At 36.7% G+C, this 27364-nt stretch overlaps 1 protein-coding gene across 2 annotated transcripts; it reads right to left on the bottom strand.

The window, feature by feature from the left end:
- Positions 1 to 135: 135 nt before the first annotated feature.
- abcb5 (ATP-binding cassette, sub-family B (MDR/TAP), member 5) lies at positions 136 to 18942 on the bottom strand. 2 transcript variants are annotated; one of them, XM_034307956.2, is made up of 29 exons: positions 18841 to 18942; positions 16256 to 16324; positions 16006 to 16120; positions 15857 to 15920; positions 15590 to 15740; positions 14638 to 14719; positions 14307 to 14498; positions 13997 to 14168; positions 13644 to 13768; positions 13360 to 13537; positions 13141 to 13254; positions 12887 to 12997; positions 12675 to 12800; positions 12348 to 12551; positions 11926 to 12096; positions 11606 to 11767; positions 11240 to 11482; positions 10866 to 11015; positions 10582 to 10686; positions 10397 to 10474; positions 10182 to 10265; positions 9630 to 9833; positions 9181 to 9281; positions 8730 to 8870; positions 8491 to 8647; positions 8143 to 8340; positions 7745 to 7951; positions 6148 to 6294; positions 136 to 3250 (listed from the first exon to the last, which is right to left on the bottom strand). In XM_034307956.2, exons 2-29 carry the CDS (start codon positions 16296 to 16298, stop codon positions 3053 to 3055), a joined length of 4023 nt encoding a protein of 1340 aa, XP_034163847.2. In that variant the 5' UTR covers positions 16299 to 16324; positions 18841 to 18942; the 3' UTR covers positions 136 to 3052. The 2 variants fall into 2 exon arrangements, with proteins under 2 accessions (XP_034163847.2, XP_034163851.2); XM_034307960.2 differs by having other exon boundaries at positions 16006 to 16117.
- Positions 18943 to 27364: the final 8422 nt, after the last annotated feature.

Below are 27364 nucleotides of genomic sequence, written 5' to 3'. Positions count from 1 at the left end.
CATCAAGCACCACAAGGCTTAAACATTTAGAGAAATCAATGGGAAAAGCTATCTCATACTAAATTTCTTTATCTGTTTTTTATATATACATATATGTATATATATATATATATATATATATATATTTTTTTTTTTTTTGCGCCCAGGAGTGTATATGGCCAAAAGTATGTGGATGCCTGACTATCACACCCATATGTGCTTGTTGAGCATCCCATTCCACTTTACAAGCTCACAGCAGGTGAAGGTGTAAAACAGAGGTCAGTCCAATTCCAAGTCCTAGTGTCTTTCACAAAACCAGATGGCTGTCTGAAGCAACATTTTACAAAAATTATAACAAGTATTGTTCTGTTTATTTACACTTTAAAGTATTATTAATGCTCTGTACAATCATATTTACAAAAACAAAATTAAAAAAATCATTGTCATAAAATGTCCCAAATAGTTTTGCACATTTACAGATTTACCAAGAACACATATACAGAGATGGGTACAGAATAAACAATCAGCATGTGTTAGAGATTTTCATTAAATTAATACACTACATGGCCAAAGATATGTGGACACCTGACTATCATACCTGTATGTGCTTGTTGAAAATCCCATTCCAAACTGGTCCCTACTTTGCTGCTATAACAGCCTCCACTCTTTTGGGAAGGGTTTCCACTAAATTTCGGAATGTGGCTGTGGAATTTTCTGCCCCAAGAGTATTAGTGAGGTCAGGGACTGACGTTGGATGAGGGCACAGTCACATTCCAGTTCATCCCAAAGGTGTTCAGTGGGATTGAGGTCAGGGCTCCGTGCAGGCCACTTGAGTTCTTCCGCTCCAACCTTGGCAAACCATGTATTTATGGACCTAACTTTGTGCATAGGGGCGTTGTCATGCTGGAACAGGTTTGGGATAGCCCCCTTAGTTCCAGTAAAGGAAAATGTTAATGCTCCAGCATACAAAGATATTATAGACAATTGTGTGCTTCCAACTTTTTGGCAACAGTTTGAGGAAGAACCACATACAGTATGGGTGTGATGGTCAGGTGTTCACAAACCTTTGGCCATGTAGTGTGTCATACATTTTATAAAACTAAAGCCTTCTTCACTGCAAAGAGCTGTGGTACAATTATGTTAGAAATAAGATACTATTTGTTGATTTCTAAAGTTAAATCAACAAAAGAATTTGGTTAAATGTAAACCAAATATATTTTGTTTATACTGTTACATTAAGACCATATATTGAGCTATAACTTCAGTGTTGTACACATATAGTTCTACAAAATACATTATATTTGTGAGCTTCTGTCAGCTACACTGTAGTAGTCAGTACTGTCAGTACTATTAGGATAAAATGATTTTTGTCAGACAAATATTAGTACATATTATTATAACTAATACTCTATACGTAGAGCTGTGTGAAAGATTCTGCTACATATACAGTCAGGTCCATAAATATTGGGACAGTGACACAGTTTTGGTAATTTTGCCTCTGTACACCACCACAGTGGATTTGAAATGAAGCAGTCAAGATGTGACTGAAGCGTAGACTTTCAGCTTTAATTCAAGGGGTTTAACAAAAATATTGCATTAACCGTTTAGGAATTACAGCCATTTTTTACAGAGTTCCTCCATTTTCACAGGCTCAAAAGTAATGGGACAATTGACTGATAAGCAGTTTCATGGCCAGCTGTGGCCTGTTTCCTCCTTATATCATGATAAATTAAGGAGATAAAAGGTCTGGAGCTGATTCCAAGTGTTGAATTTGCATTTGGTAGCTGTTCATGGGAACTCTCAATATGCCGTCCAAAGAGGTGTTGATGCAAGTGAAGGAGGCCATCATTAGGCTGAAAAACCAAAACAGACCTATCAGAGAGATAGCAGAAACTTTAGGAGGGCCAAATCAACAATTTGGTACATTCTTAAAAAGAAGGAATGCACTGGCGAGCTCAGCAACACCAAAAGGCCTGGGAGACCACAGAAAACAACTAAAGTGGATGATTGCAGAATTCTTTTCTTATTGAAGAACAACCCCTTCACAACATCTAGCCAAGTCAGGAACACTCTGGAGGAGGTAGGCCTATCATTGTCAAAGTCTACAGTCAAGAGCCACCTTCATGAATGTAAATACAGACGGTTTACCTCAAGATGCAAACCGCTGGTAACACTCAAGAACACAAAGGCCAGATTAGACTTTGCTAAAAAACCTCTAAAAAAAGCCTGACCAGTTCTGATGCAAGATTAGCTTGTACCAGAATGATAGGAAGAGAAAAGTATGGAGAAGGAAAGGAAGGGCTCATGATCCAAAGCATACCACATCATCCGTCAAACATGTGGAGGCATGGGCATGTTTGGCTGCCAATGGAACTGGGTCACTGGGGTTTATTGATAATGTGACTGTTGATAGAAGTAGCAGGATGAATTCTGAAGTGTACAGAGCTATACTTTCTGCTCAGATTCAGTCAAATGCTGCAAAACTGATAGGACAGCGCTTCACAGTACAGATGGATAACAACCCAAAACATACTGTGAAAGCAGCCCAAGAGCTTGGAAATTAAATGTTCTTAAATGGCCGAGTCAGTCACCTGACCTCAACCCAACTGAGCTGGTTTTCACTTACTGAAGACAAATCTGAAGGCAGAATGACCCACAAACAAGCAGCAACTGAAGATGGCTGCAGTAAAGACCTGGCAAATCATCTCAAGGGAGGAAACTCAGCATTTCGTGATGTCCATGGGGTCCAGACTTCAGGTAGTCATTGACTGCAAAGGATTTACCTCCAAGTAATAAAAATAATCCTAATATTTATGATTATATTAGTTTGTCCCATTACTTTTGAGCCTGAGAAAATGGAGGAACTCTGTAAAAAATGGCTGTAATTCCTAAACGGTTAATGCAATATTAAGCTGAAAGTCTACGCTTCAGTCACATTTTGACTGCTTCATTTCAAATCCACTGTGGTGGTGAACAGAGGCAAAATTACCAAAACTGTGTCACTGTCCCAATATTTATGGACCTGACTGTAACTTTGCATGACACATAGATGCTTAGGAAAATACAGTGAAGGTTAGTGGGAGACTTGGGCATTTACAAGGGCATAGTATGCTCCTTGTTTGTCAATTAGCTGGCTGTGTGTGCCTTTCTCAACCACCTTGCCATTCTGAATGACTGCAATGATGTCAGCATTCTGGATAGTGGTCAGTCTGTGAGCGATAACGATGCACGTGCGGCCCTGTCGAGCATCATCCAGAGCTTTCTGCACAATCTAGACCACAGCAAAGAGAAGAGACAGTTATAAGAAAATTATTCTCATCACGAATCTCTGGACATTAATAAAACCTGCTAAATTATCTACAAGGCCACTATGGAGAACAACTGTATAATGAAGGAACAGCTGTGTTTCACACACAGTGGCCACAAAAGGTATTTGGACATTGGGCCAAAATGTTCAAAATGAAGATTTAAAAAAGTATTTGGACACTTGATACTGATTTAGCTAAAGGTCATATTTCAATGTTTTAATATTTAGGTTGCCATCCTTTGAATTGCAAGACTGCTTGACATAATATGGGCATTGGATCAACCTTTTTCTGTAACTTTACAAGTGTCAGCTAGTGAAGTTCAATTCATCCACACTGGAACACGGACAACCTGCCATTTTCCTTTCCATTTTATCCCATAGGTGCTGTCAGTTTAGATTGGAGTACTAGGTAGGCTATTCCAACACTGTAATAGTGTGTTTGGGAAAGATCCACATCTGTCATTTAAACTATTTCTTTGCAGACACTGCAAGTTTGGGTAATGCATGGGTAATACCACCCTTGGTAAAAATATATGTGGCTTGGCTATGATAAATTGCCCCAGGTATGTGTGTGTGTGTGTGTGTGTGTGTGTGTGCATGGTGCCCTGTGATAGACTGGCATCCCATCCGGTCATTCCCAGGATAGGCTTTGGCTCCACCATGACATTGACTAGGATGATCCTATTTGTGAACTTGTGAACTTGTATCTGGTATTCCTCAACGACCTCAAAAGCAATGCTTGCTGCCATTTCTCACCTGTTTTTCATACTGAAATCTATTGGTGGTCTCCTGTCTAATCTCTTGGTTATCTTCCTAAATCTGCCTGTACACTATCTGTTCTCAAGTCTGTTATCTGTTCTCAATTCTGTCATCTTTGAACCTTGTTATAATACTCCTGACTGTGAATGATGGGAGCCAAATGAATAGAGTTGCTTTATTTAGGCTAACAGACAATGCTAGACCTTTTATTTCAGAACTTACTTCACTTTTCTTGGCCATTTTTGCAATAAACTTTAAGCTACTGCTTCCAAGACAATTTACAGAAGACGTGTAGTAAGTTACAGTAAGCTACAGAAGTGCAGGTGATAGCCTTTATTATGGGTGTTCTCCAATTAGGAATGCTAGTCCATTGGAGTAGGACTGTCACATTCTGTTCTCATTGAAAGAGGTAGATTCTTGGTTTATTAAGCTGCAACCTTAAGATCTTATTTTAGTACAGATTCTTAGTTTGATATTATTATGAAAGTGTTTTTCATCTGAAACATATGAAGTAATGAGATGCATTACTAATGCAGGGTGACAGCCACAAACTGATCAAACTGCTGGATTTAATTCAGTACTGTTCATATCTTCAGTGCTGATTTTTGCTGCTGCATGACATATACCTCTAACTATTTTGTAATGACAAAGGGTGAACTAAATAATATCATAAGACAGTGACAGATTTTCCTATCCCTTCAATCTATATATGCAGTAATTCAAATTTTTAGCAAAAATCACCACCCATACATGGTGTACAATACAGCTGGAAATTGAATGCCAGATTAAGGTGGACATTCGTTAGAAAATTATGCATTAATGATAAAAAAGAAACAATTTTGTCCCTTTATATTTCAATATATAGTCTGTGGACATGCAAATGTGAAAATATTTTAAGTGCATACTTTATTATAAAAGAGTGCATACTTCATTATCTTGAATAGGCACATTGCTAAAGAGCACAACATGTTAGAGATCCACTAACCTTCTGAAGCTCCCGCATGTCATTGGTGTAACTATCAGAGTTCTGACACATTATATAGAACCTGTAATTAACTTGTCCCTAAACAGCTAGAGCTCTTGTTTTGCTAATCCTTAAATAACTATCTATGGATATTCGGTAATGTAAAATATGCACTCAAAGTAAACACACGGAATTTTTTTTTTTTTTACATTTAAATATAGACACCCTGGATGACTACCAATGTATGATCATCATATCACAATATTAAAGTTCCAGTTAACCTAAATCAGTGCTTTTTTTTTTTTCTTTCTTTCTATATTGGTTCTTGTCTCTACATGTACTGTGCCTGAAATTCTGGCAGTCCAATTCTTGGCTAAACTTAGGGCAAGTTTCATTCTCACCAATCAGAAGGTTAATGACACTTTGACCTCCAGCATAGCTTTAAAAAAAGAAAACCTGTGTTCACACTTGAATGGCTTATTTGTCCATGAATACACTAGTTAGCAAAAGCTAATCTACTGTGCTTCCTTTTGCTAAGTTTATAAATCAGGCGGTTAGTACATGTACAGCTGAACAATTCTGATTCTCCTCACTTGTTCCCATGGTTTTGTTCTGCTTGAGTGGTGTAGCAGTCTTGTATAAAGGGATTTCAATCAGTCTTACTAATTTTTTTGAGTAGTGATTTAACATGTAGTAGCATGTAGTAACTTCTCAAAGTGGGCACTCATTTACATACCAGAAAAACTCCCACAGTTTCCCATTATTTTGGTGTTTAGTGTCTTTGTTTTTTTAGATTAAGTGTTTATTGTTAGTATGAAATGTGTTATTCTGGGGGGTTTTGTCACCCCCACCTGTTTTCGATGGACTAGTTCTGTGGCTAACCACCAAGCCAGCTGTTTGTTCTGTAAGTGTGTGTTTGGCAACAAAAGTGCAAGTGCGTTGGTTTTATAATCGTTCCGGGTTCTTCCTCATCAGTGCCATCTTGTTTTTTTTTTTTTTGTTTTTTTTGTTTTTTTGTTTTTTTGTTTTTTTTCAGTCAAAAATTTCTTACAGTCAAACTATGCTGGATGTTTAATACATTGTAAATACAATATTGAATAGACAGTATGGTAAAGACAACCAGGAACCTCTCACTAACCTTTTCACTCTCTGTGTCCAACGCTGAAGTAGCTTCATCCAGAAGCAGCACTTTAGGTTGTCGGACCAAAGCTCGAGCAATTGCTATCCTCTGTTTCTGCCCACCAGACAGCTGAGTGCCTTTATTTCCCACGCGTGTGTTGTATTTCTAAAATCATAAGCAATATGTCAGTCATGAGTATAATCAAGTAAAAACTGTATAAATGTGAAATGTAAAGCTTAAAAGGATACGCTACATGGCCAGGAGTTTGTGGACACCTGACCATCACACCCATATTTGGGTCTTCCCCATATTGCCACAAAGTTGAAAGCACACAATTGTCTGGAATGTCTTCGTATACTGTAGCTTTAAGATTTCCCTTCACTGGAACTATGGGGCCCAAACCTGTTCAAGCTTGACAATCCCCCTGTGTCAAGTCCCCACAGCCATATTCCAATATCTAGTGAAAATCCTTCCTAGAAGAGTGGAGGTTATTATAACAGCAAGGGGGGGCTAAATCTGGACTAAATCTATGCGATCTTCAACAAGCACATATGGGAGTGATTGGTCAGGTGTCCACATATTTTTGGCGATATAGTTTGTATCACTATGCAAAGGCTTATACCTATTATGCCTATAAAATTTGTTTTATGATGCTTGGAAAGTTTCTTAACTGTATAACTTTTGTGGTTGGAATGAATATTGAGTGATAAGAAAAAGGTGTGGTGACCTTGCAGTGAAGTTACAGCATTTTTTACAACACAACAATGGCAGATAGTAGCAATACCAAACCAAACATGTTGCTAACATAGCTACATAACCGTGTACAACTCAGGTTAACTTTGTAACACCAGGTATATGTTGGCTGCTTATGAGTCTCCAAGGATGCAGAGTTTTTTTGCTTGCCCAAAAAAAACCTCTTAGGGTATGTTAGCTAGCTCACTCACTTTGCTTTACATTTGAAAATTTCCCAACTTGACTTTCTGCATCTAGCTAAACAGTGTATAAAATGTACATGTAATAAGTCTGTGTCCTATGCTAGATATTACCCAATATATATATATTTACTCCACAGCATTTCTTTGCATGTGCCTAAGACTTTTATACAGTACTGTATGTATTTTGTGTGTGTGTGTTAACCAGTGTTTTGGCACTTTGAGATGCAAGAATGCATGTCTGTACATTGGGCCAGGTAGAAGGCGCAAGGTTGGTACTGGTTTACTGTAAAAATACTGAGTACTATATAGTAAGTAGTACTATATAGTAATAATAGCTTTTAGAACAAATGAGTAAATGAATAAAAGCCAAATAAAATGAGAGAGCAGGCCCTATTTGGCCCATGGGCCTTGAGTTTGACACCTATGTTCATGCTAATTAGATAGCTAAATAACCACTCCTATAGTGGCAATTAACTCTTCCATACATTTCTTGATGAAATAAGATGAATCTAGGGTTAAATCTTCAGGAGGTAAAAATTCTTTAGGTGCCAGGTTTACATTATTGATATAAATGCCCACATTTATACAGGCACACACATTCTCTCTTGAATGAACACTAATCCTAAATTAACTAATTAAAAAACATGTACTGGTACAATGATGCCTAAATTAAAATTTACCTCTGGTAGGCCAAGAATAAAGTCATGGATATTAGCCTTCTTAGCAGCCTCCTCAGTCTCTGCCTGGCTGACCACACGGCTGTTGTCTCCATACTGGATGTTCTCAGCAATGGTGCAATCAAACAGGATGGGTTCCTGAGAGACCAGACCCAGCTGAGAGCGCAGCCAAGCAAGGTTCAATCTCTTTGTGTCCACCCCGTCCATCAACTGAGCAAGAAAATGCAGTAAGCAATACAGCAAGCAGTTTAACTGCTTACTTATAAGTTTAACTTATCTAGTATCTTTTTGTCAGAAATAGTCATATGTATTAGATTACACAGACATACACTAGCTGATATGACAGGCTGAGTAATTCTGAGAGTAAACATTACAAAAGTGCTTCTATGATCCTAACGCACCACATGCCCACTGGCAGTGTTGTAGAACCGTTCCAACAGCTGGACTGAGGTGCTTTTTCCACAGCCACTGCCTCCCACCAGTGCCAACGTCTGTCCTGGAGTCACTGATACATTTAGGCCTTGCAGAATCTTTATGTTTGGACGTGACGGGTACGAGAAGTGTACATCACGGAACTCTATGTCTCCCTTAAAGTTTGTCTGAAAGAAGAGCAGGACCTCTTAATCATGACATATATAAAGACTATGCTCTGAGCTGCTAATGCTCTAATAAAGTAATATAACAAGGGATATAATGGGGTTTGGATCCTACTAGTGAGTCAAAGGCCAAAGCCAAGAGATATAACTTACTGGTTTGTCTCCTGCCTCATTGTAGATGTCAATCTCAGGTGTTTTCGCAAGTAAGTCTAAGATTCTCCCAGTTGCAGCTTTAGCTTTGGCAAAGTCTGGGGCAAATGATGAGGACTGGCCGATACTCATGGCAGCAAAGACAATAACAGAAAACACCCTGATGAAAAAATTTATAATCAGTGTTCTCTGTGAAGGCTGCAGCACAGAAAGTCTAGCTGATATGAAACAGTTGTGCTTACAGGAAAACCTTCTCATATTCAGTGTAGCAATGTGCAATCAGCCAGGAACCAAAACGGAAGACTGCAGCATTAACCATGTAAGGAATTGCTTGAGAAAGTCCAAAGGTGAGTCCGTAGATGGGTGCTTTACATAAGGCAGACCTAAAAAAAAAAAAAAAAAAAAAAAAAAAGTAAAATCATACATTGAGGGAAGCATCACTGCAAATCACTATAAAATTATTCTGACTGTTCATCCCTCCAGTACAGTTCCAGAGACTTGTATTTATGCCAAGGCACAATGAACCTGTTCTGGTGGCTTGTGTTGACCCAACACCTTACTAAGACACTGTGTGTATTTTTTTTTCTTTTTAATTTGTCACCTGTCTGTATAGATCAAATGAGTCAAATTTGTTCTTTCATTTGTTCTGTAAATAAATGCTTTGAGAAAATGAGTACTATAACTAAGATGTACCGATATGGTTTACTGAGGCTGTCATTAAACTTGCGGAAGAAGACATCTTCTTTTGTTAATGCAACAACAGTCTTGAAGTTTTCGACAGCTTCTGTGGATATCTGTGGAACATAAACATTAGGGTAAAGTGGTGGTTTATTTACAGTGCCATATATTCCTGACCAATAAAAAACTTCACCGTACAAGATGCGGCCCTTTAAATTCTGTTTGCTTGAAGGTAAAAATGTTTGCATTCATGTGTTACAAAAATAAGATGCCAACAGTAGGATAATGCAAAATCCTAACATACACACTTCATTGTGAAAGTTGCAATGTCTGGTAAGGGGCAAAAAAGAACCATAGTCCAATTAGTAGTGTGTAAACATGAATTAACCGATTGATTTAGCTATTTAAATTGTCCTCAATTCATGTTAGTAGTCTTATAATAATACAATAATATAATAATATACCTTGCCAGACATCTCTAGTGCACTCTGATCTTTGGAAGCATGACCTCCCAGAGCTCTCATCTGGATAAAATGGGACCCAATGAGGAATGGCACACAGGAAAGGATAAGAAGGGTAAGTTGCCAGCAGAAAATGAAGGCTATGATCACAGCAATGCCTAGGGAACAAATAGTTGCAGTGGTCAAGCCCAGTCTGGATCCTGATGCCTGAGAGAGAAATTAAGAGAAAAAGAATTGAGGGAGTGAACATATTTTGACTTAGAGCCATGCTAATAAATAAAACCAATATGACATCTTTTAAAACATATGAGATATCCTTGATGAATGTGTTCTCAAAACTAATGTTGTGATACCAAGCAGATGTGACAATTTGCCAGCACAGCAAATAAATGCCTATAAAACTATACAAGTGTTCAACTGTGAAAATGGTTACAAAAAAAACAAGACATGTTGCATTAATTGATCCCTCAACTCCCAGAACCCGGTGAGTCCAGACTTACATTCATCACTTAATATAATCACTTAATAACATCATTATGATGGCAAATCACTTACCCCTTTAACCAATGACGCATCTGTTGCTAATTTAGTGGTTAGAACTCCCACTGCATTGTTGTGGTCATCAAACCAGCCAATCTCCTACAAAAATCCCAACAAGTTAGCAAGGGAGATCAAGTAGCCTTCTCACTAAATTTGAGTATGGCAAAGATCAATTGTATCATTTTGTCTTCTAGTAATATTTAATGCAGTGCAGTAAAGTGTTGGCATACCTGTCTCAAAATGGCTTTAAATACCTGACTCCTCAGCCTCATGGTTAAAATTTCTCCAGACTTGCCAAACATGTAGCCCTGGAAATAGTGACTTCAAATGTGAATAGTAAGTAAAAACAGGGGAATACATCAAGTTTGAAATAATGAATTGGGTTGCGTGAGAGATGGTATTCATTCAAGTGCACCTGAAAGAAATGAGTGAGAAATGATACGGCTCCAAGGAGGAGAAACAGAAGAGAGAACATCAGAGTCTTCTGTCGCTTCACTTCAGTGTCAGTCTCAGCAAATACCTACACACAAACCAAGTTTATGAAAAATTAAAAAAATAAAATAAATGTTTGCAACCAAAACTACAATTTAAAAGGGAAAAATGTGCCCTTGGACCAGTCTACTCACTATGCATGAGTCACATGCACAAAGAACAAATCTGTTTGACAAGTAACAAACACAAGGAAAGACAGCTACTCACACCAATGATTTTGGCAAAGAGGATAGCCACACAAGGGTAGACAGCTCCTCCCACAAAGCTGGCCAGTACACCCACCATCATGTAGGGCCACTCAGGTTTGTTCAGAGCCAGAATCCTGGTGAAAGGGACATCTGTAACCTTTTCTTTCTCCTGATAAAGAGGTGAATATATTTAATTAAAAAAACTGCAGTTGTATGGTTAGATTGTATTTAAAGTTATGATGTAGTCATTCATCCAGTAATTTCATTTTGATGGCTGTATCTGTACGACAATATTGAAAAATAAACAGGTGCATGACACAAACTCTGTGGTTTAACCATGAGATTTCTTTGTAGTACTTTACTAAACATTCAAGGTTATTGTATACATTGTACCTTCTTCTCCTTCTTAGATTTTGACTTTTTTGACTTCTTTTTCTGCTTTGACTTCCTTTTTGATGATCTCCTTTGAAGATTTATGCTACGTCTTATTGAATTTCTCTCAAATCCACCATTTTCTATTGTGACTTCCATCAGGTCGTCAGGATTGTCAGATGATTCCTCATATGTTTCTCCCTCATCATCATCATCATCATCATCATCATCATCATCACTGTAATCTTCTGGACTTCCATGTGACTATATACCAGAGATAAATACAAAAGTTCAGCGACAATAAAGGATTTTTTTTTTTTGTTTACATTGATTACACTTATGCAACAATTGTCTAATCAGACTGTTGAGGGGTAGCTGCAAGAGTACCTGTTGTGTGACAAGAGAGTAGTAGACTCCTTTCTTGCTCATGAGCTCCTTGTGAGTGCCGTGCTCCACCACTTGACCATCTTTGAAACCAGCAATTATATCAGCAGAACGGATTGTGGACAGCCGGTGAGCAATCACTATGGTGGTACGGCCTGCTCTTGCCTGGGAAGCAACATAAGCTGATAAGTTATGCCTCGACTATTTCTCTATCATGTAATCAGGAAATCAAGAATCACAGTGACCTAACGTGAATCATTTATATGCATAAACATCTGTCTAAGTGGTATGTGGTGCTTTGGGATTGCTTGTATTTGTCTTACCTTATCTAAAGCAGCCTGGACAATAGCTTCACTCTGTGTGTCCAGGGCTGATGTAGCTTCATCCAGCAAGAGGATTTTGGGGTTTTTGACCAAAGCACGAGCAATGGCAATCCTTTGCTTCTGCCCACCACTCAGTTGAGCCCCACGCTCTCCCACCATGGTGTTCAGCTTCTGCCTCAGAAAATCAAGTCTAACATTTATGTGGTCTTCAATTGAAACGTGATTAATTATTCATAATTTTGTGGCCTATATAAAGTTCTAGCTACCTGTTCTGTGTCTAAGTTTTGAAACAGAACACAGAGGCCTCTCAAGTAATATTTATTTTGTAATACATAATATCATGTAAGTACCAGGTTTTGACTCCTTCTGATAAAACACTATATGTAATTTTGGTCATAGAGTAAGAAATCCACAACTCTTACCTCTGGTAGTCTGGAGATGAATTCATAGGCATTGGCCTCTCTCACAGCCTGTTCGATGTCCTCATCAGTGGCATCCTCGCGACCATAGCGAATGTTCTCAGCAATAGTGGTGCCAAAGAGTACAGGCTCCTGGCTCACAATGCCCATGTTTTCTCTCAGCCAACGCACATTTAGAGTGCGGATATCTCGACCATCCAAGGTCACCTGCAAGCATGGATGCCCTAATCAGATCAATTTATCAAACAAGTAACCAACCACAGAGGCCTAAATGTTCAATTTCCAAGAGACCATTTTTAGTCAGTAGCACCCTGATTTCAGCATGCTTACTTCTCCTTGATCTGGATCATAAAACCGTTGCAGAAGTTGAATCGTAGTGCTCTTCCCACAACCGCTGGCCCCCACCAGAGCAATTGTCTTTCCATGGGGTACTTTCAGGCTCATTCCCTGCAGGATCTAGGACAGGACAGAATATACATGTAAAGAAGAATAATTGTGCTCCTCTTTTCAATAAGAAAGCTGTTAAATGTCACACTGATTACCTTCACATTCTTTCTGGAAGGGTAGCTGAAATTAATGTTTTTGAATTCAATGTCACCTTTCACACTGTCTGGTTTGTAGCCTTCCTTTGAACTGCTGTCAATGGGACGAGGCTATGACAGCAGATGAACAACTAAGCAAGTCTCATATTGTTGTACATTGATACACAATTGTTATTTATTCTTACATAGCTGATCATATAATATAACAACTAATTATTAAAAGGTTTCAAGAAGAAAAAAGAGCAAGTCATTACCATATCGATTGTGTTGTAGATGGGATATGCAGCACCACGGGCTTTAGCAACACTCTCCAAGTTGGGAGCTCCCTGACCCAGAGAGAATGCACCAATCATCACTGAGAAAAAGACCTACAGACAGAAATCGTTTTTACACAAGATAAACATACGAGGTGCCATGTTTAACACTGTAAAGCAGAAATGGCTGATACATGCTGTGACACAATCCAAACCCACAGTGAGGACTTTGCCAATGGAGTAATTTTCTGGTTCATCCACAGAGAGCTTTGTGCCATACCAAAACGCCAGAGCATAAGTTCCTAATATGATGAACTGTGTTAGCCCCAATGACACATTTGTGGTAATAGCTTTCTTCACTCCAAAGTTCTTTGCCTCTACCAAGTTCATTTCATACCTAAAATTCAGAAGGTTGTCTTTAATTGAAATTTTGAAAAGAATACTTTTTCAGCTTTTAAATACACTGACCTTTGAACACTGGAGGATATGCAACAGAGTCTTACTTTTGCAGAGCTTTCTTTTGGCCATTGAATGCAACAACTGTCCTAATGGCCACAAGTATCTCCTCAGCCACAGCTCCTGCTTTAGCGTAGGCTGACAGCTCTTTACTGGTAAGAGTGGCAAGAATCTATGTGGGAACATATGATAATTATGATTGATAATAATTATATACTGTCATTATGTTAGTGAAAACAGCACACCTTATAAAAGGTTATTAAAATATAAAAATATAATATTAGCATTACAATGTTTAGTGCCATGCATCATTTCTAAATTGCAAAATAATGAACATACAACATAATGAACAAAAATGTTCTATGATTCCTAATATTTCCCAGTAGCAAACTTTACGTACTTTAGACCATGCTGCAGCTGAACCTGCCAGCAGTGGACTCACTGCCAAAATGACCAGGGTCAACTTCCAGCCGAAAATAAATCCAATAATTAAACCTGCAATAAATCTGCAGAAGAACTGCACAAATATACTGATCTTGTCTCCCAGGCCATCACTGACTGTGTTCATATCCCTGTCATGGTCAAAAAGAGAAGCGTCACATTGATGAGAGAGCGGTTACATTAACAAGCAATAATTCTGAATGTTTTAAAATATTAAACACAGTGTGAAACAACATTGTTTATGAATAGTGGGCCTGATGATAACCTACTCTGTGAGTCTAATGTTAAGTTCTCCAATGGGATGCATGTCGAACCATGCCATCGGCTGATGGAGGATCGCATGGAAATACTTGTCTCTGATCCTCTTGGTCTGTCTAGTGGCTGTCAGTACGAATAGCGTGATTTGGATTGTTCCAACGAGCAAGACGCCAGCCCCAATGGCAACAAAGTAATAAGCATTTCTGTGTGTGATTTAAGAAGAAAAGATGTGCACTTCTACAGTTTCAACAAAAGAGTATGGCTGACAGGATTAAGAAATTGTTGAAAGTCAATGTCTTGTCAAGAAAATGAGAAACTAGAAGGTAAATGAATCTAATTCACCTTGTCATTGATGCTTCAATGTCAACTCCTGGTATTGTAACACACTCTGAGGGATTCAGTGTGAAGTTCAAGGTGAAGTTTCCTGTAAAGTTTCATGCAGAGGGTAAACAACTCCTGTGATGACTATAATTTGATGTTACAAATGTGCACTGACATTATTCAGGAGTATGAATTCTGACAGTTATTAATAATACTGGAGGTACATGACAAGGACATAGAGATAGGTGACAAATTTAAAAAAAATACAGCATGAAGTGTTTTAGTAAGGTGTTGGGGCACGGGTTACCATAATAGCTTCAATGATTGGCATAGATACAAGTCTGTGGAACTATGCTGGAGGATGAACACCATGCTTCTAAATGGTATTCCCTCAACTGGTGTTTTTATGATGGTGATGGAGAACACTGTTTAACATGCTGCTTCAAAATCTCTCATAGCTTTTCAGTTGGGTTGAGATCATGTGACTGAGAAAGCCATAGTATATGATTTATATCATTTTTACACTGATCAAACCATTCAGTGAGCCTTCGTGCCTTATGGATGGACACCCTGTCATCTTAGAAAAGGCCACTCCCATTAGGATAGAAATGTTTCATTATAGGAAAAAAGTAATCAGCTTTGTATTGATTTGCAATGATGCATCTCTCTGAGAGAACAAATGTATCCAAACCATGCAACAAAATGTCCCACAGCATGACGGAATCACAAAATTTTCCTTTGTCACCCATCTGTAGATATAAACTCTTGATTGTGCAAATGAGCTGTACAATACACCATATAATCTGAAATATATAAAATACAACCTGTTTTTCTTTTATTTTGTCACACATCTGTAAATGTAGGCATAAGGGATAAATCAACTGCTTATTGGTGAGTGCTTCTAGACTGTTGAGGACTGACATAGACTGCTGAATCACCTTTCCAATGAGGGTACAATGTGCATCTTATATACCTGTAAAGTTGAGACTTTGTCCACTTAGTACAAAGCTGTCAGTCATCTGTCCAAACACAATACACATTATGGGCAGTGCAGCACCATGAATAGCAGCACACAGAAGAGCAATCAGCATCAGGAAGATCTCTGCACAGGTGGCATAACGAAACTGTAATAACAAAAGAACCCTGGCAGTAATAAACATTTTAATGTGACATTTAATGAAATTCAGTGATATTTGTTTATCCCAAAACCCAAAACCAGATCAGGCAAACATTTCCTTACCAGCTGGAAAAGACTGACTGTTTTTATCGGTTCTTTTGGCTTATCAGACTTTTTTTTCTTCTTCCTATAATAACAAAGTGATAATGAATATGAGTGCTAACTCAATTACGATATTCAATTTGTACAAGAAGAATAAACTCCTGATTTACTTCTTGTTCTTTGATTTGGATTTGGAGTCCTCCTCTGGAAGATTCTCTGGGTTTTCATTCTGGGATTTCTCATCTTGTGTGAAGGCCAAGTTGAGATGGCCCACAGGAATCACTTCTGAGAAGAAAAGTGGTCTGTTCTTTTAAACCAGATAGTACAGTCTAATGGGACATGTATGACTGGATCAAGTCATTTTTATATAAATTATGATTCATGCAGTGTGTATGAAAACTGGGAGTGGAATGAACATACCCTGTTGGTCTGGTTGGGGCTCTGCATTCTGTTCCTCTTTCATTGTTGCACGATGGTATTTATGGCTTCCTTGAAGAAGTTATTAACACAGTTCAAAAAATAAGTACTGCTAATTTTTTATAATGAAATAATGCATTTACATAGCAATTTCATTGTTAATCTGTTAAAACAGATTGTGATTTTTATTCATTGTTAATCTGTTTCCACGCTGTTAAGCTAGGAATTTTATCTTAAGCATTCTTAGCTGGTCCTTCAAGCTTTTTCTGTTATACAATTGGTTGGTATTATCTAAGCCTTTTTTCAGATGTCAGTTTATGGTGTTCTTTTAATTTCATGCAAAATTAGTTGCACAGACTGGTAAACATGGTTACCATGTTTAACTGAAATTAACTGAAAAAGCTTATAGAACAAGATGTCAGACATGTTATTTCAACCTTATACAGTAATGAAAATCAGCTAACACTTTTACTGTGCAAGTATAGATGTGATACAAGCAAACATTTCTGCAGAGTGATTAATGCATGTAATGTGATTTAGTGTTAATGAACAAGGGTTATTTTAAAAAAAAATCATTTGGTAGATTGAAAACATCAGACAAAATAGGGTTAAACAAGAAATAAGACAAAAAAAATAAGAAATTTCAATTTTCAGTGTTTCTTTATTAGAATTTATTAGAATGCTGCAGTGGCTGGTTTGCACAACAAAATCAGGTAATTCCTGATTTTCAGTGTAACTTCAGACCTTAGTGGAATGCGGCATTTCTTGCAATTCCTCAAAATTTGTTTTTAAACTGAATTTTTAACTTGAAATGTATTTCTTAAAATGTCATATGTTATTAAATACAAGAAAAATATATTTTATTTGTGTATTTAAACATTAGATTCTCTAAAATAGGGCCAGATGGACTGAGTTTTGTAAGATTTTTCACACGAACAGGCAGGTGCTGCGGTGCAAAAAACATCTGAGGTTAAATGCACAGTTCCATTCATGTAGCAATACACAAACAGAGTGTCCCCTTTATAAACATGCATTTCAGGAAGGCAAAAAGTGGCATCAGCAAGAAAATGTTGGAGAAATGGGAAGTGCGACTGATTATACTGTATATTATTCTGTTCAGTGAACTAGTCAGTTAGCGGCGGGCAGTTTTGCACGTGATTTTGTTAGCCTCCGAAGATAAGGCATCGTAGTTACTGCTGCCAGCTTCAAGGTTTTCCTGCAGAATTTGCATACTTTTGAACTGCCAACACAAGTTTTTTAAATGGACTATTTATATGACAAAATGTATGTGCTAATAATATAAGAACAACCTTTTTTGTCTTCATAACTTCAAAAGAGAGAAAAAAGAGACACTGGTGTTTATGGCTGCTGTAACATAGGTGATAAGAGGACTTAACTGTTCCTCAACATGAAACGTAATTATAAACTATTAAAAAGTATAATGTGTCATCAATTAATTATTAAAAATTGCAGTCACGGGCATATTTTTGTGGTATATGAGGAATAAAACACATCAGGACATGCTGTTATTGTTAAATAATAACTAATAACTTCACTTTGGGCCACATCACACCACCCTGTCCTTGATTATTTTATTATAACAGCACTCCCCATTTTGTTTTGTTCCTTATACATCGGTTGCAAAATTCAAAGTGAGTGTTAATGGGCTGACAAATGTGTGGAAAATATATGAATTTTAGATACGAATTGTCCTATCTATATGACATTTAAATTGCTTCTTGTATTAAAGAATGCAAAAACGAATAAAGGAAATGGCTCAGTGGTTAAGGCTCTGGGTTACTGCTCAGAAGGTTGGGGGGTTCAAGCCCCAGCTCTGTAAAGCTGCTACTGTTGGGCCCTTGATCAAGGCCTTTAACCAGTCCAGAGGCAATGTACCATGGCTGACCCTGCACTCTGACCCAGCTTCCTAACTAGCTGGGACATGTGAAGAAATGAATTTCACTGCATTGTAATGTACACTATATGTGACCAATAAAGGCTTCTTAATAATTCTCATTGTGACACCCTTTTTGGACTGACATGAAACATGCGCATGCAGTTCAGAAAATATATTTTAATTTCCCAGTTAGTTTTCCATTTGAAGTTGAAAAAAATAGCTTTATTTTAATAAATAAAATGACCAAATCTACATGTAACTGAAATATAGTACTATAGGCATATGCAAAAATCATTAATCAATTTTCATTATAAGCTAAAATTGCATATAGAACTGCAAATTTTAAATTGATTTATTTTACATATTACCATTTGAATTTTGCCACCAATATTTTTTTGATACCAATATATTCCCTCTACAGCATTCAATTGTACAGACAATAGTCTTCATTTAATAAGAACTTCATATAACAAATATATAGGTTTTCATAAATGAGCTTAAATTTCCTCTTTAGATCAGAGATTTTAAACAGATCAACAATTCAATAGTTACGAATCAATTAAACATATTCATGTAGCTGCAAATATGGTGCAAAAAATAAGAGCATTACAGTTACAGCCTAACTTAGTAGTAGTAGTAGAAGTAGTAATATTGTCACAACAAACAAGAAAATTATACTTTAAAAACTTACCCTGTGATGTGATCAAAAAGAGTTAATGAACACTATAAAGGTCATGAGCGTTTCTTTTGACTCCTTGAAGATATGAATCTGTGGTACGTCAACACCCAAGGGACACTCCCCCAGAACTGTGTCAGATGGCACAAGGTAAAAAATGTGGGAGCTTTTTTTTTTTTTTTTTTTTTTTCTTGTGATTCATGATCTTGTATAGAGCATTGAAGTTCATCTTCATGCCTGGTATTTCTATTAGCCAACTTAATGACTGACAGGTTGTGTAACCTAAGTTGTATAACTAACTATATAAATAAAAACAAACAACACGCATTATATATTGCTATATAATTCTTAAACAAATCACCGTCATTCACAGAAAATGTGTGTAAAACTAAAGAAAAGAGGATCATGCTGAATTACTAAAGGCCTTTATAAGTCCACAGTGAGGCAGCTATTGAAGAAATTAAGTATCATTCTTTCTCATCGTTTTTGTGTGTGTGTGTCTGTGTGTGTGCATGTGTGTGTTTAAATATCACTGAAACACCACATGGCACAATTTTTAAAGATGTGGCAACAAAGCTACAGAAATTAATTTAGTAATAATGATATTCTGTAGTGTGATCTGAAGCAAGTCATTGAAGGAAGACATTCATACTCGGTTTCATATAGAATTACTTTTTTTACTTTTTACTCTTTTTTAAACCATTTGTTAATAAATTGCATAATGAATAATTTATGTTTTTGCTGATTGGTTTTATTGATTATTATCATGCAGTGGATATAAACAGTCTACACAATGTCACTGTGGTGCCCATTTTCTCCACTTGTAGATGATGGTCTTCATGGTGTTCCAGTACATCGTGGTACATCTATTATTCTGGAAATTCTGCTGTACCCCTCTTCTGATCGATATCTTTCGACAATGAGATCCTGTACATACTTTGTATTAACTGATCTACTAGTTTACCACCTGAGGTGCATTTTATAGAATATTTATTGTATTTTAGGTATGAACATTTTAGTACATTATCAGACTAGGTATATTGCTGAGTGTTAGTTTAGCATTTGGTATCAGTTTATATTGGGTATTCTGATCCCAGATACTAATGCCAATTTTGGCAGTCAGCTATGGGACAAAGGTGTACCGTATGAACAAAATTGACCTCTGGCTGGGGTTGAAAGATGAGTGGCATGTTTGCTATTAAACAGTGCAGTGATCGTGTAGATCAGAATGCTGATTTTCTCTTAACTCTTCATCAAATCACCAAAAATATTCTACTTATTCGTAACAGTGCTTCAGGGTTACATATGAGTTACAATGTACAGAGGTAAGTTTCAGTTTTATCTAAGATTAGAGCAAACGCGTAACACTAAAAGGATAAAATGTGCACAGTCATGCAGCTTGAAAATGAAAATAATAAAGCAGTTTTAAATGACTGTCTCTCTGTGCCAGGGTTTTCGGCATACAGAGAAATTCTTTCATAGTCATTTTATAACTGTTAATGTATAACTTGCTACTGAAGAAAAAGTTTTGCAGCATTTTTAAAAATTCTGACTAAACATTTGTATTGGTATAATCATGAATAGAGATAAATAAGGTATGTAACTCTCCCTCATTCTTGTGTCAAAACTAAATCTACTTCGAGGAAATTAGAAGTCTGCTGCCTTTGGCCTAGTCAAGTTCAAAATCTCTTTCATCAGTACCCTCACCTGCTGTTAACTCTTTGTGCAGATGTGTCAGAAAAGGAGGAAATATTTTCTCATGCGTCTAATACTATAGAGCACCTCAGCATTCTGGCTCTGGGTAACCTTTGTGCAACCATTCTCACATACTGAAGGTGTAGCCTTTGTTTTCAAATTAAGCTCTACCTGGAAATAACTTGTCACAAATAAACTCAGGTGAACCTTGTACAACCAGTCTGAGCTTGCACAAGTTAAGTACACTCACATCTAATTTACTGCAACGTCAATAGAGTTTGCAATGTCAACCTTTAACAGTTCAACAACTGTCAAACTGAAATATGTAATTCATACTGAGCAATTAACTTGACATCTCTGAGCACACTTTGAAATTGGCTTTAAAAATTTGTATTTTCATTGAATTAATGTAAAACTGTCAAAAACTATGATGTTAAATTAAGTACAATCAAATAAAGATGATATACAATGGCTTTTTGGGGAATTTAATAGTTATTTGAGTTTAAGTAACAAAACAATCCTGCTGATCCCCTACTACCACATGCATTGCTAATAATAAGGAGAACATCAATATTATATAGTTAAGTTACACAATGCTATAATCACCTTTTAGAATGTACCTAAGATGTAGAGCAGAGTGCGAGTAATGTCTATGTAATGACAAAATTGCTGTTCAGTAATGTACCTAAGGTGTAATTTGGGCAAAATGTGAACACTGCATGGGGAGCCAAACAAGTAATGTTCATATTTCATGAGATCATATACTGAAATAAATAAATTGATGTCCTCCTAGTCATACTTTTTTCCCCCCGAAAAGAATCCGGAGCCTATCCTAGGGACACTTAAGACAAGAATACACACTGTATGAAACAAAAGTCATTCACAGAGCACCTTGTACACACACATAAACACTTATTCACATGAATCCTTATAGTACATGCATGTTTTGGGAGGTGGGAGGAAACCAGAGAACCCAAAGGACACCCATATGGACACAAGGAGAACAACTATATCATTGTTGCTACAACTATATCATTTCTTTATATCTGTTGATGAGGTATGAAAGGTGTATCAGATGGTTGTAAAGGGCAGGCTCAGTGATAATTACTGTCCAATAGTTCTTTAAATTTTGTTGCACCATTTGATTGTGGTTTAAGTGGAAACAGAAAAGTCCTAATAATAATCATTATAATAATTTAACACAAATAACATTTACAGTAACAAACTAAAAAGGTATTCCTGAGATGATATGTTGTATAATATATTGTATAAGTACCTTTACAAAATATAGGTAATTGTCACTTTTCATATGTGGGAGAATAAATGGATAATATACATGCACCAGCCACTTTAATAGGAACACTTATATACAGGAACAGAAGTCTGAGACTACAGTGGGCACCGGCTCAATTAAACTGGGTAGTTGAAGACCAGGCAATGTGAAAATCCCTGTCTGATAATTGTATGAATGAGCAGGTGTACGGGTGCTATTAAAGTAGCCGGTGAGTGTATATGGAGTCTGTGATTAAATTACAGCCAGGCATAATAATATACGTTACAATGTACAATAGCCCACCTGAAAAACATGTTTTAGGTACACAGTGGATATAAAAATCCACAGGCCTGTTTTTGTGATGTAAAAAATTAAACCAAGATAAATCAAGATAAATATTTTTCCACAATTAATGTGATACAGGAAATGTGTTGTTTTTTTATAATAACCTGTGTGCACACCCCTTAATTAATACTTTGTTAAAAACCATTTTTGCTTGTAATACAGCACTCATTGTTTTTGAGTAAGAGTCTGCCAATTTAGCACATCTTGGTTTAGCAATTTTATTCCACTCTTCCTTGCAAAAATGCTCCAGATCTATCAAATTGTGAGGGGATCTCCTGTGCACAGCCCTCTTCAAGTCATTCTATGGGTATTTAGATCCTGGGCTCTGACTGGGTCATTCCAAAATGTTGATCATCATCTTCTGAAGCCATTCCTTTGTTGACTTGTGTTTGTGCTTTGGGTTGTTATCGTGCTGGATGGTGAATTTTTTCTTCATCTTTAGCTGTCTAACAGAAGCCTGCAGGTTTTGTGCCAAAACAGATGGGAGCTACCCATGATTCCCTCTATCTTAACAGGAGCCCCAGTCCCAGCTGAAGAGAAGAAGCCTTATAGCATGATGCTACCACCACCACCATGCTTCAACATGAGTATGGTGTTCTTTGGGTGATGTCTCGTTTTTCCACCAAACATGTTAGAATTATGCCCAAAAAGTACCTTGGTCTCATCAGACCGTAACACATTTTGCCACATGGTTTCGGGGAGGCTTGGTGTTTTTTTCTTTGTTTTTTTTTTTGTTTTGTTTTGTTTTTTTGTGAGAAAGGGCTTTCATCCTGCCACCCCACCCACAGCACAGACATGTGAAGAATAAGAGAGACTGTTATCACATGCAGGGAGTGAACAGTACTTGCTAAATATTCCTGCAGCTCCTTAATGTTGCAGTATGTCTCATGGCAACCTCTTCTACTTGTCGTTTCATCAGTTTTGGAGGGACGTCCTGTTCTAGGTAATCTCACTGTGGTGTCCCATTTTCTTTGCAGTTAATCAGAGTCACTTCAGTGATGACAGATGATATGATAATTACGTCTGAACATGAGTTTAAATGTGATATGATTTTTTCCCTAAACCATTTCTGTTTGTTTTTCACTTGAATTTTATTGGTTGTTATATCCCATTAAAAGTGCAAAAAGATCTGATATGATTTACTTAGTTTCATTTTTTATATCACAAAACTCTGCAATTTTAACAGGGGTGTGTATAATTTCTATATCCACTGTGTAGAAATGTAGCAGTGGTAAAAAAAAATTAGGGTAGTACAAAAAATGGGCCATTTGTTCAGTTTTAGTGTGAGTTATAATTTTTCCAGTTTATTTCCAAAGAAACGCTTAACAGAGGCCTATAATCCCAGTGGATCTGAAACTGAATACAGTAAAATTCTTTTCTATCTAATAAATATTCACAATAACAGTTTACTTTCAATACAGACTGAATCAAAAGATATAATGATTGGGTCGTGGTCAGATAAATATAATAGTGGGATAACCAAAGTCAATTAATAGGTACTCATCACAAAAGAGAGGAAAAAACTTTTTTTTTTCCTCTCTGTGAAGGAAAGTACATAACTGTCTAAATGCAGTAGCTATTTGCCCTCTGACACACCAACCACAGAATCCAGGAATCAGTTCTTCAATGATGTCCAGTAACTCAACTTTCTCATATCTCACTTTGAAATCTGATTTGTATCAGGACAAAATGTGACAAGCATTGAGGAGTGACATGAGTTCATAAGGGTGAGCCTGGCACCATAGAAGAGACAGTGCTACTGTCCTGTCCTAAACTAAACCCTAATTATTCTTGGGGCTCAAAAAATATAGCTTTCCTCATCACTGGGGTGGTAACCTTATCTTTGATATCCTTAATATGTATGTTTCACCTGGAAATAGACATAGTAGATGTAGCATACCTTTAAAAAAGCTTTAAGGTACGTCACTGGACCATAATTAGTTTACAGAGTACAGCTATAAAAGTACATCTTTCTAAGTGAAAGATAGTTCTAAGTAATAAAAAGGTGCGTGTTTGAGGGTACCACTCCAGCAACAAGGAATCTTTTAGTAACCTTTTTTTCTGAAAGTGTGCACTGATCCAGTATTCCTTTCCAAGTAAAGATTCTATTCGATTCTATTCTCATGCTTACTCACTTTCAGTAACCACATTATACTAATCAGGGTTGTCGTGAATCCAGAGCCTGGATATGCCTTGGATGGGATACAGTGGATATAAAAAGTCTATACATCCATGTTAAAATGGCAGGTTTTTGTGATGTAAAGAAATGAAACCAAAATAAATCATGTCAGAACTTTTTCCACCCTCAGTGTGAAATTACAACATATAAAAATTAAGTGAAAAACAATCAGAAACATTTTAGGAAAAACAGGAAAAATAAAAAAAAAACTTACAACAAACTGCTTGCATAAGCGTACACACCTTTTTATAATTGGGGATGTGGCTGTGTTCAGAATGAACCAATCGCATTCAATCATGTTCAAAAGTAATTATCATTCAAAAGTAATTATCACACAGCTGTCATCAATGAAATTATGATTAACCCCCAAATAAAGACCAGCTGTTTCTGTAGGATTTTCTTCACATCTTCTTGGTTTCATCTGACTTCTGAAGCCATGGTCTGCAAAGATCTGACAAAGCCTGTACAGGATCCCAATGTCAAAAGGTATCAATCTGGAGAGAGGTACAAAAACTTTCGAAAACATTAAATGGAGCACCGTAAAGGTCATCATCAACAAGTAGAGAAAATGGAGCACCACAGTGACATCACCAAGAACAGGACGTCCTTCCAAAAAGAACAAGACAAAAACTTAACAGGGAGGCTGCCAAGAGACCTACAGCAACATTAAAGGAGCTGCAGAAATATCTGATAAGTACTGATTACACTCTGAATGTGACAACAATCTCTCATATTCTTCACATGTCTGGGCTCATGTCATCCAAGCTCAACTAAATCACCCCAAACCATGTGCGAAATGTGTTATGGTCTGATGAGACCAATTCCAAAAGGTATAATAATTACATTAATTTCCAAAAAAGTATGTGCTGTGCAAAAAAAAACAAAAAAACACAGCACATCACCTAAAGAACACCATACCCACGGTGAAGCATGGTGGTGGCAGCGTCATGCTTCAGGGCTGCTTTTCTTTAGCCAGAACTTGGGCTTTTATCAGTGTGGAGGGAATCATGAATAGCTACAAATACCAGTGGATTTTAGTGCAAAACCTTCAAGTATTTGCTAATACGCTGAAGATGAAAAGGAATTTCCCCAATGTTTTTGAATGGCTGAGCCAGAGCCCAGACCTGAATCCAACTAAAAACCTGTGAGGTGATCTGAAGCGGGCTGTGCACAGGGGATGCCCTTACAATTTGACAGATCTACAATGTTTTTGCTAGAAAGAGTGAGAAAATATTGCCAAGTCCAGATGTGCCATGCTGATAGACTCTTAGCCAAAAAGACTGAGTGGTGTAATAAAGGCAAAATGTGCTTCAACAATGTATTAGTTTAGAGGTGTGCACACTTACACAACCAGGTTATTGTAACTTTTTTATTTTTCCTATTTTCCCCTAAAATGTTTCTGATTGTTTTTCACTTAATTTTTGTAGGTTGTAATTTCACACTGAGGGTGGAAAAAGTTCTGACATGATTTATCTTGGTTTCATTTTTTTACATGACTAAAACCTGCCATTTTAACAGGGGTGTATAGACGTTTTATATCCATTATATATCACAGGACTCCATGTGTGTGTTTGGGAGGTGGCAGGAAACCAGAGAACCCAAAGAAAACCCACATAGACATGGGGAGAACATGCACAGAACCTCCACACAGACACTAAATCAAGTTTAGGATCGAACCTGGAGCTGTGAGGTAGCAAAACAACCCACTATGCCTCCACTCCACATTCTATTCTATTCTGTTCTATTCTATTCTATTCTATTCTATTCTATTCTATTCTAATGCATGGAATGTAATTCATAGTTTTCAGGCTCATGATGAAAGTTAGCCAGTAGATGTCAGTCTTTGTCAGGTTTTTGTTTTTGTGGCATGTAACAAAATCAAAAATGATAACAATTATATTACATATTGATACTTGTGATTGATTTGTCATATTATTTGTTGCACTAATCCAACAAAACTGATTTCAATGGTTTTAGTATTTACTTCTTTCTTTTAGTTGAAGAACAACAGGTTAGAAAGACTGTACAGAAATAAGTAAAGAATCTTATTTGAAGCTTATTTGAAGCTTTATATAGAATTTTAAAAAGGTCTGCTTTATTTGAAATATTTTCAAAGTTATACAGTTATACATCTGAAGTGACTAACTCAGCATGCTTCAAGGAACTGCCACTGCAGTTCATGCTTCAAGGAACTGTCACTGCAAAAACAGGCTTATCTGCTACAAGTGAGATAACTGTTACAAAGATCTTTTGTGTTGCCTATTATCCATTACTAGATCGGTGTGAAACTGTTAGAGAAAACTCTGCAAATCGGATCAAGTTCCAACTCAAAAGATACAGTATACACTAAGCTAAACAGTTTACAAAACTAAACATAAAGAATAAAGTTACTTATGCTTTTGTTGTTGTTGTTGTTACAGATTATACATTATACAGTTGTACATTGATTATACATTGCACAGTCATGATTTATATATACAGCACTGTACTAAAGTCTAAGTCACCCTATTTTTTTTATTACAAATGTTGTTATAGATGTTTGTTTTCTTTACTTTTTTTTTCTACTTCTGCATTACTGAGTCAGTACGAAAACATTTTATATTTCCAAATATTACTTTGCCAACAAAAAGTTGATGTTACAAGAAAGCAAATGTTTGTATGTCAGATTAAAAAATAAATCACATAACAGGCCACTTTTCAAACAAAAAAAACAAAACAATGAAGGTGGTTGGGTTTTGCAAAAAAATAAATAAATAAATAAAGCTTGCCAGCTAATTTCCTTATAAAACTGCACAAAGTATACCTGAGACTACTAATTTAAAAACAACAACAGCAACAAGACAAAGGGTTGTCACACCAAATATTGACTTTGCTTAGTTTTACACTGCTGTTTATGGTTTTTTTGTTTTGTTTTGTTTTGTTTTGTTTTGTTTGTTTTTTTAATGTAAAAACAGTTCGTTTCCTTATTTTTGAAGGCATCTTTGCTTTAGGGCATTTCTTTGCATGTGCCTAAGGCTTTTGCACATTACTGTATATAGAGAGAGAAT

This window comes from Pangasianodon hypophthalmus, chromosome 1, assembly GCF_027358585.1.
Source record: "Pangasianodon hypophthalmus isolate fPanHyp1 chromosome 1, fPanHyp1.pri, whole genome shotgun sequence".
Taxonomy (NCBI): domain Eukaryota; kingdom Metazoa; phylum Chordata; class Actinopteri; order Siluriformes; family Pangasiidae; genus Pangasianodon; species Pangasianodon hypophthalmus.
This window is presented reverse-complemented; position numbering and strand designations above follow the sequence as displayed.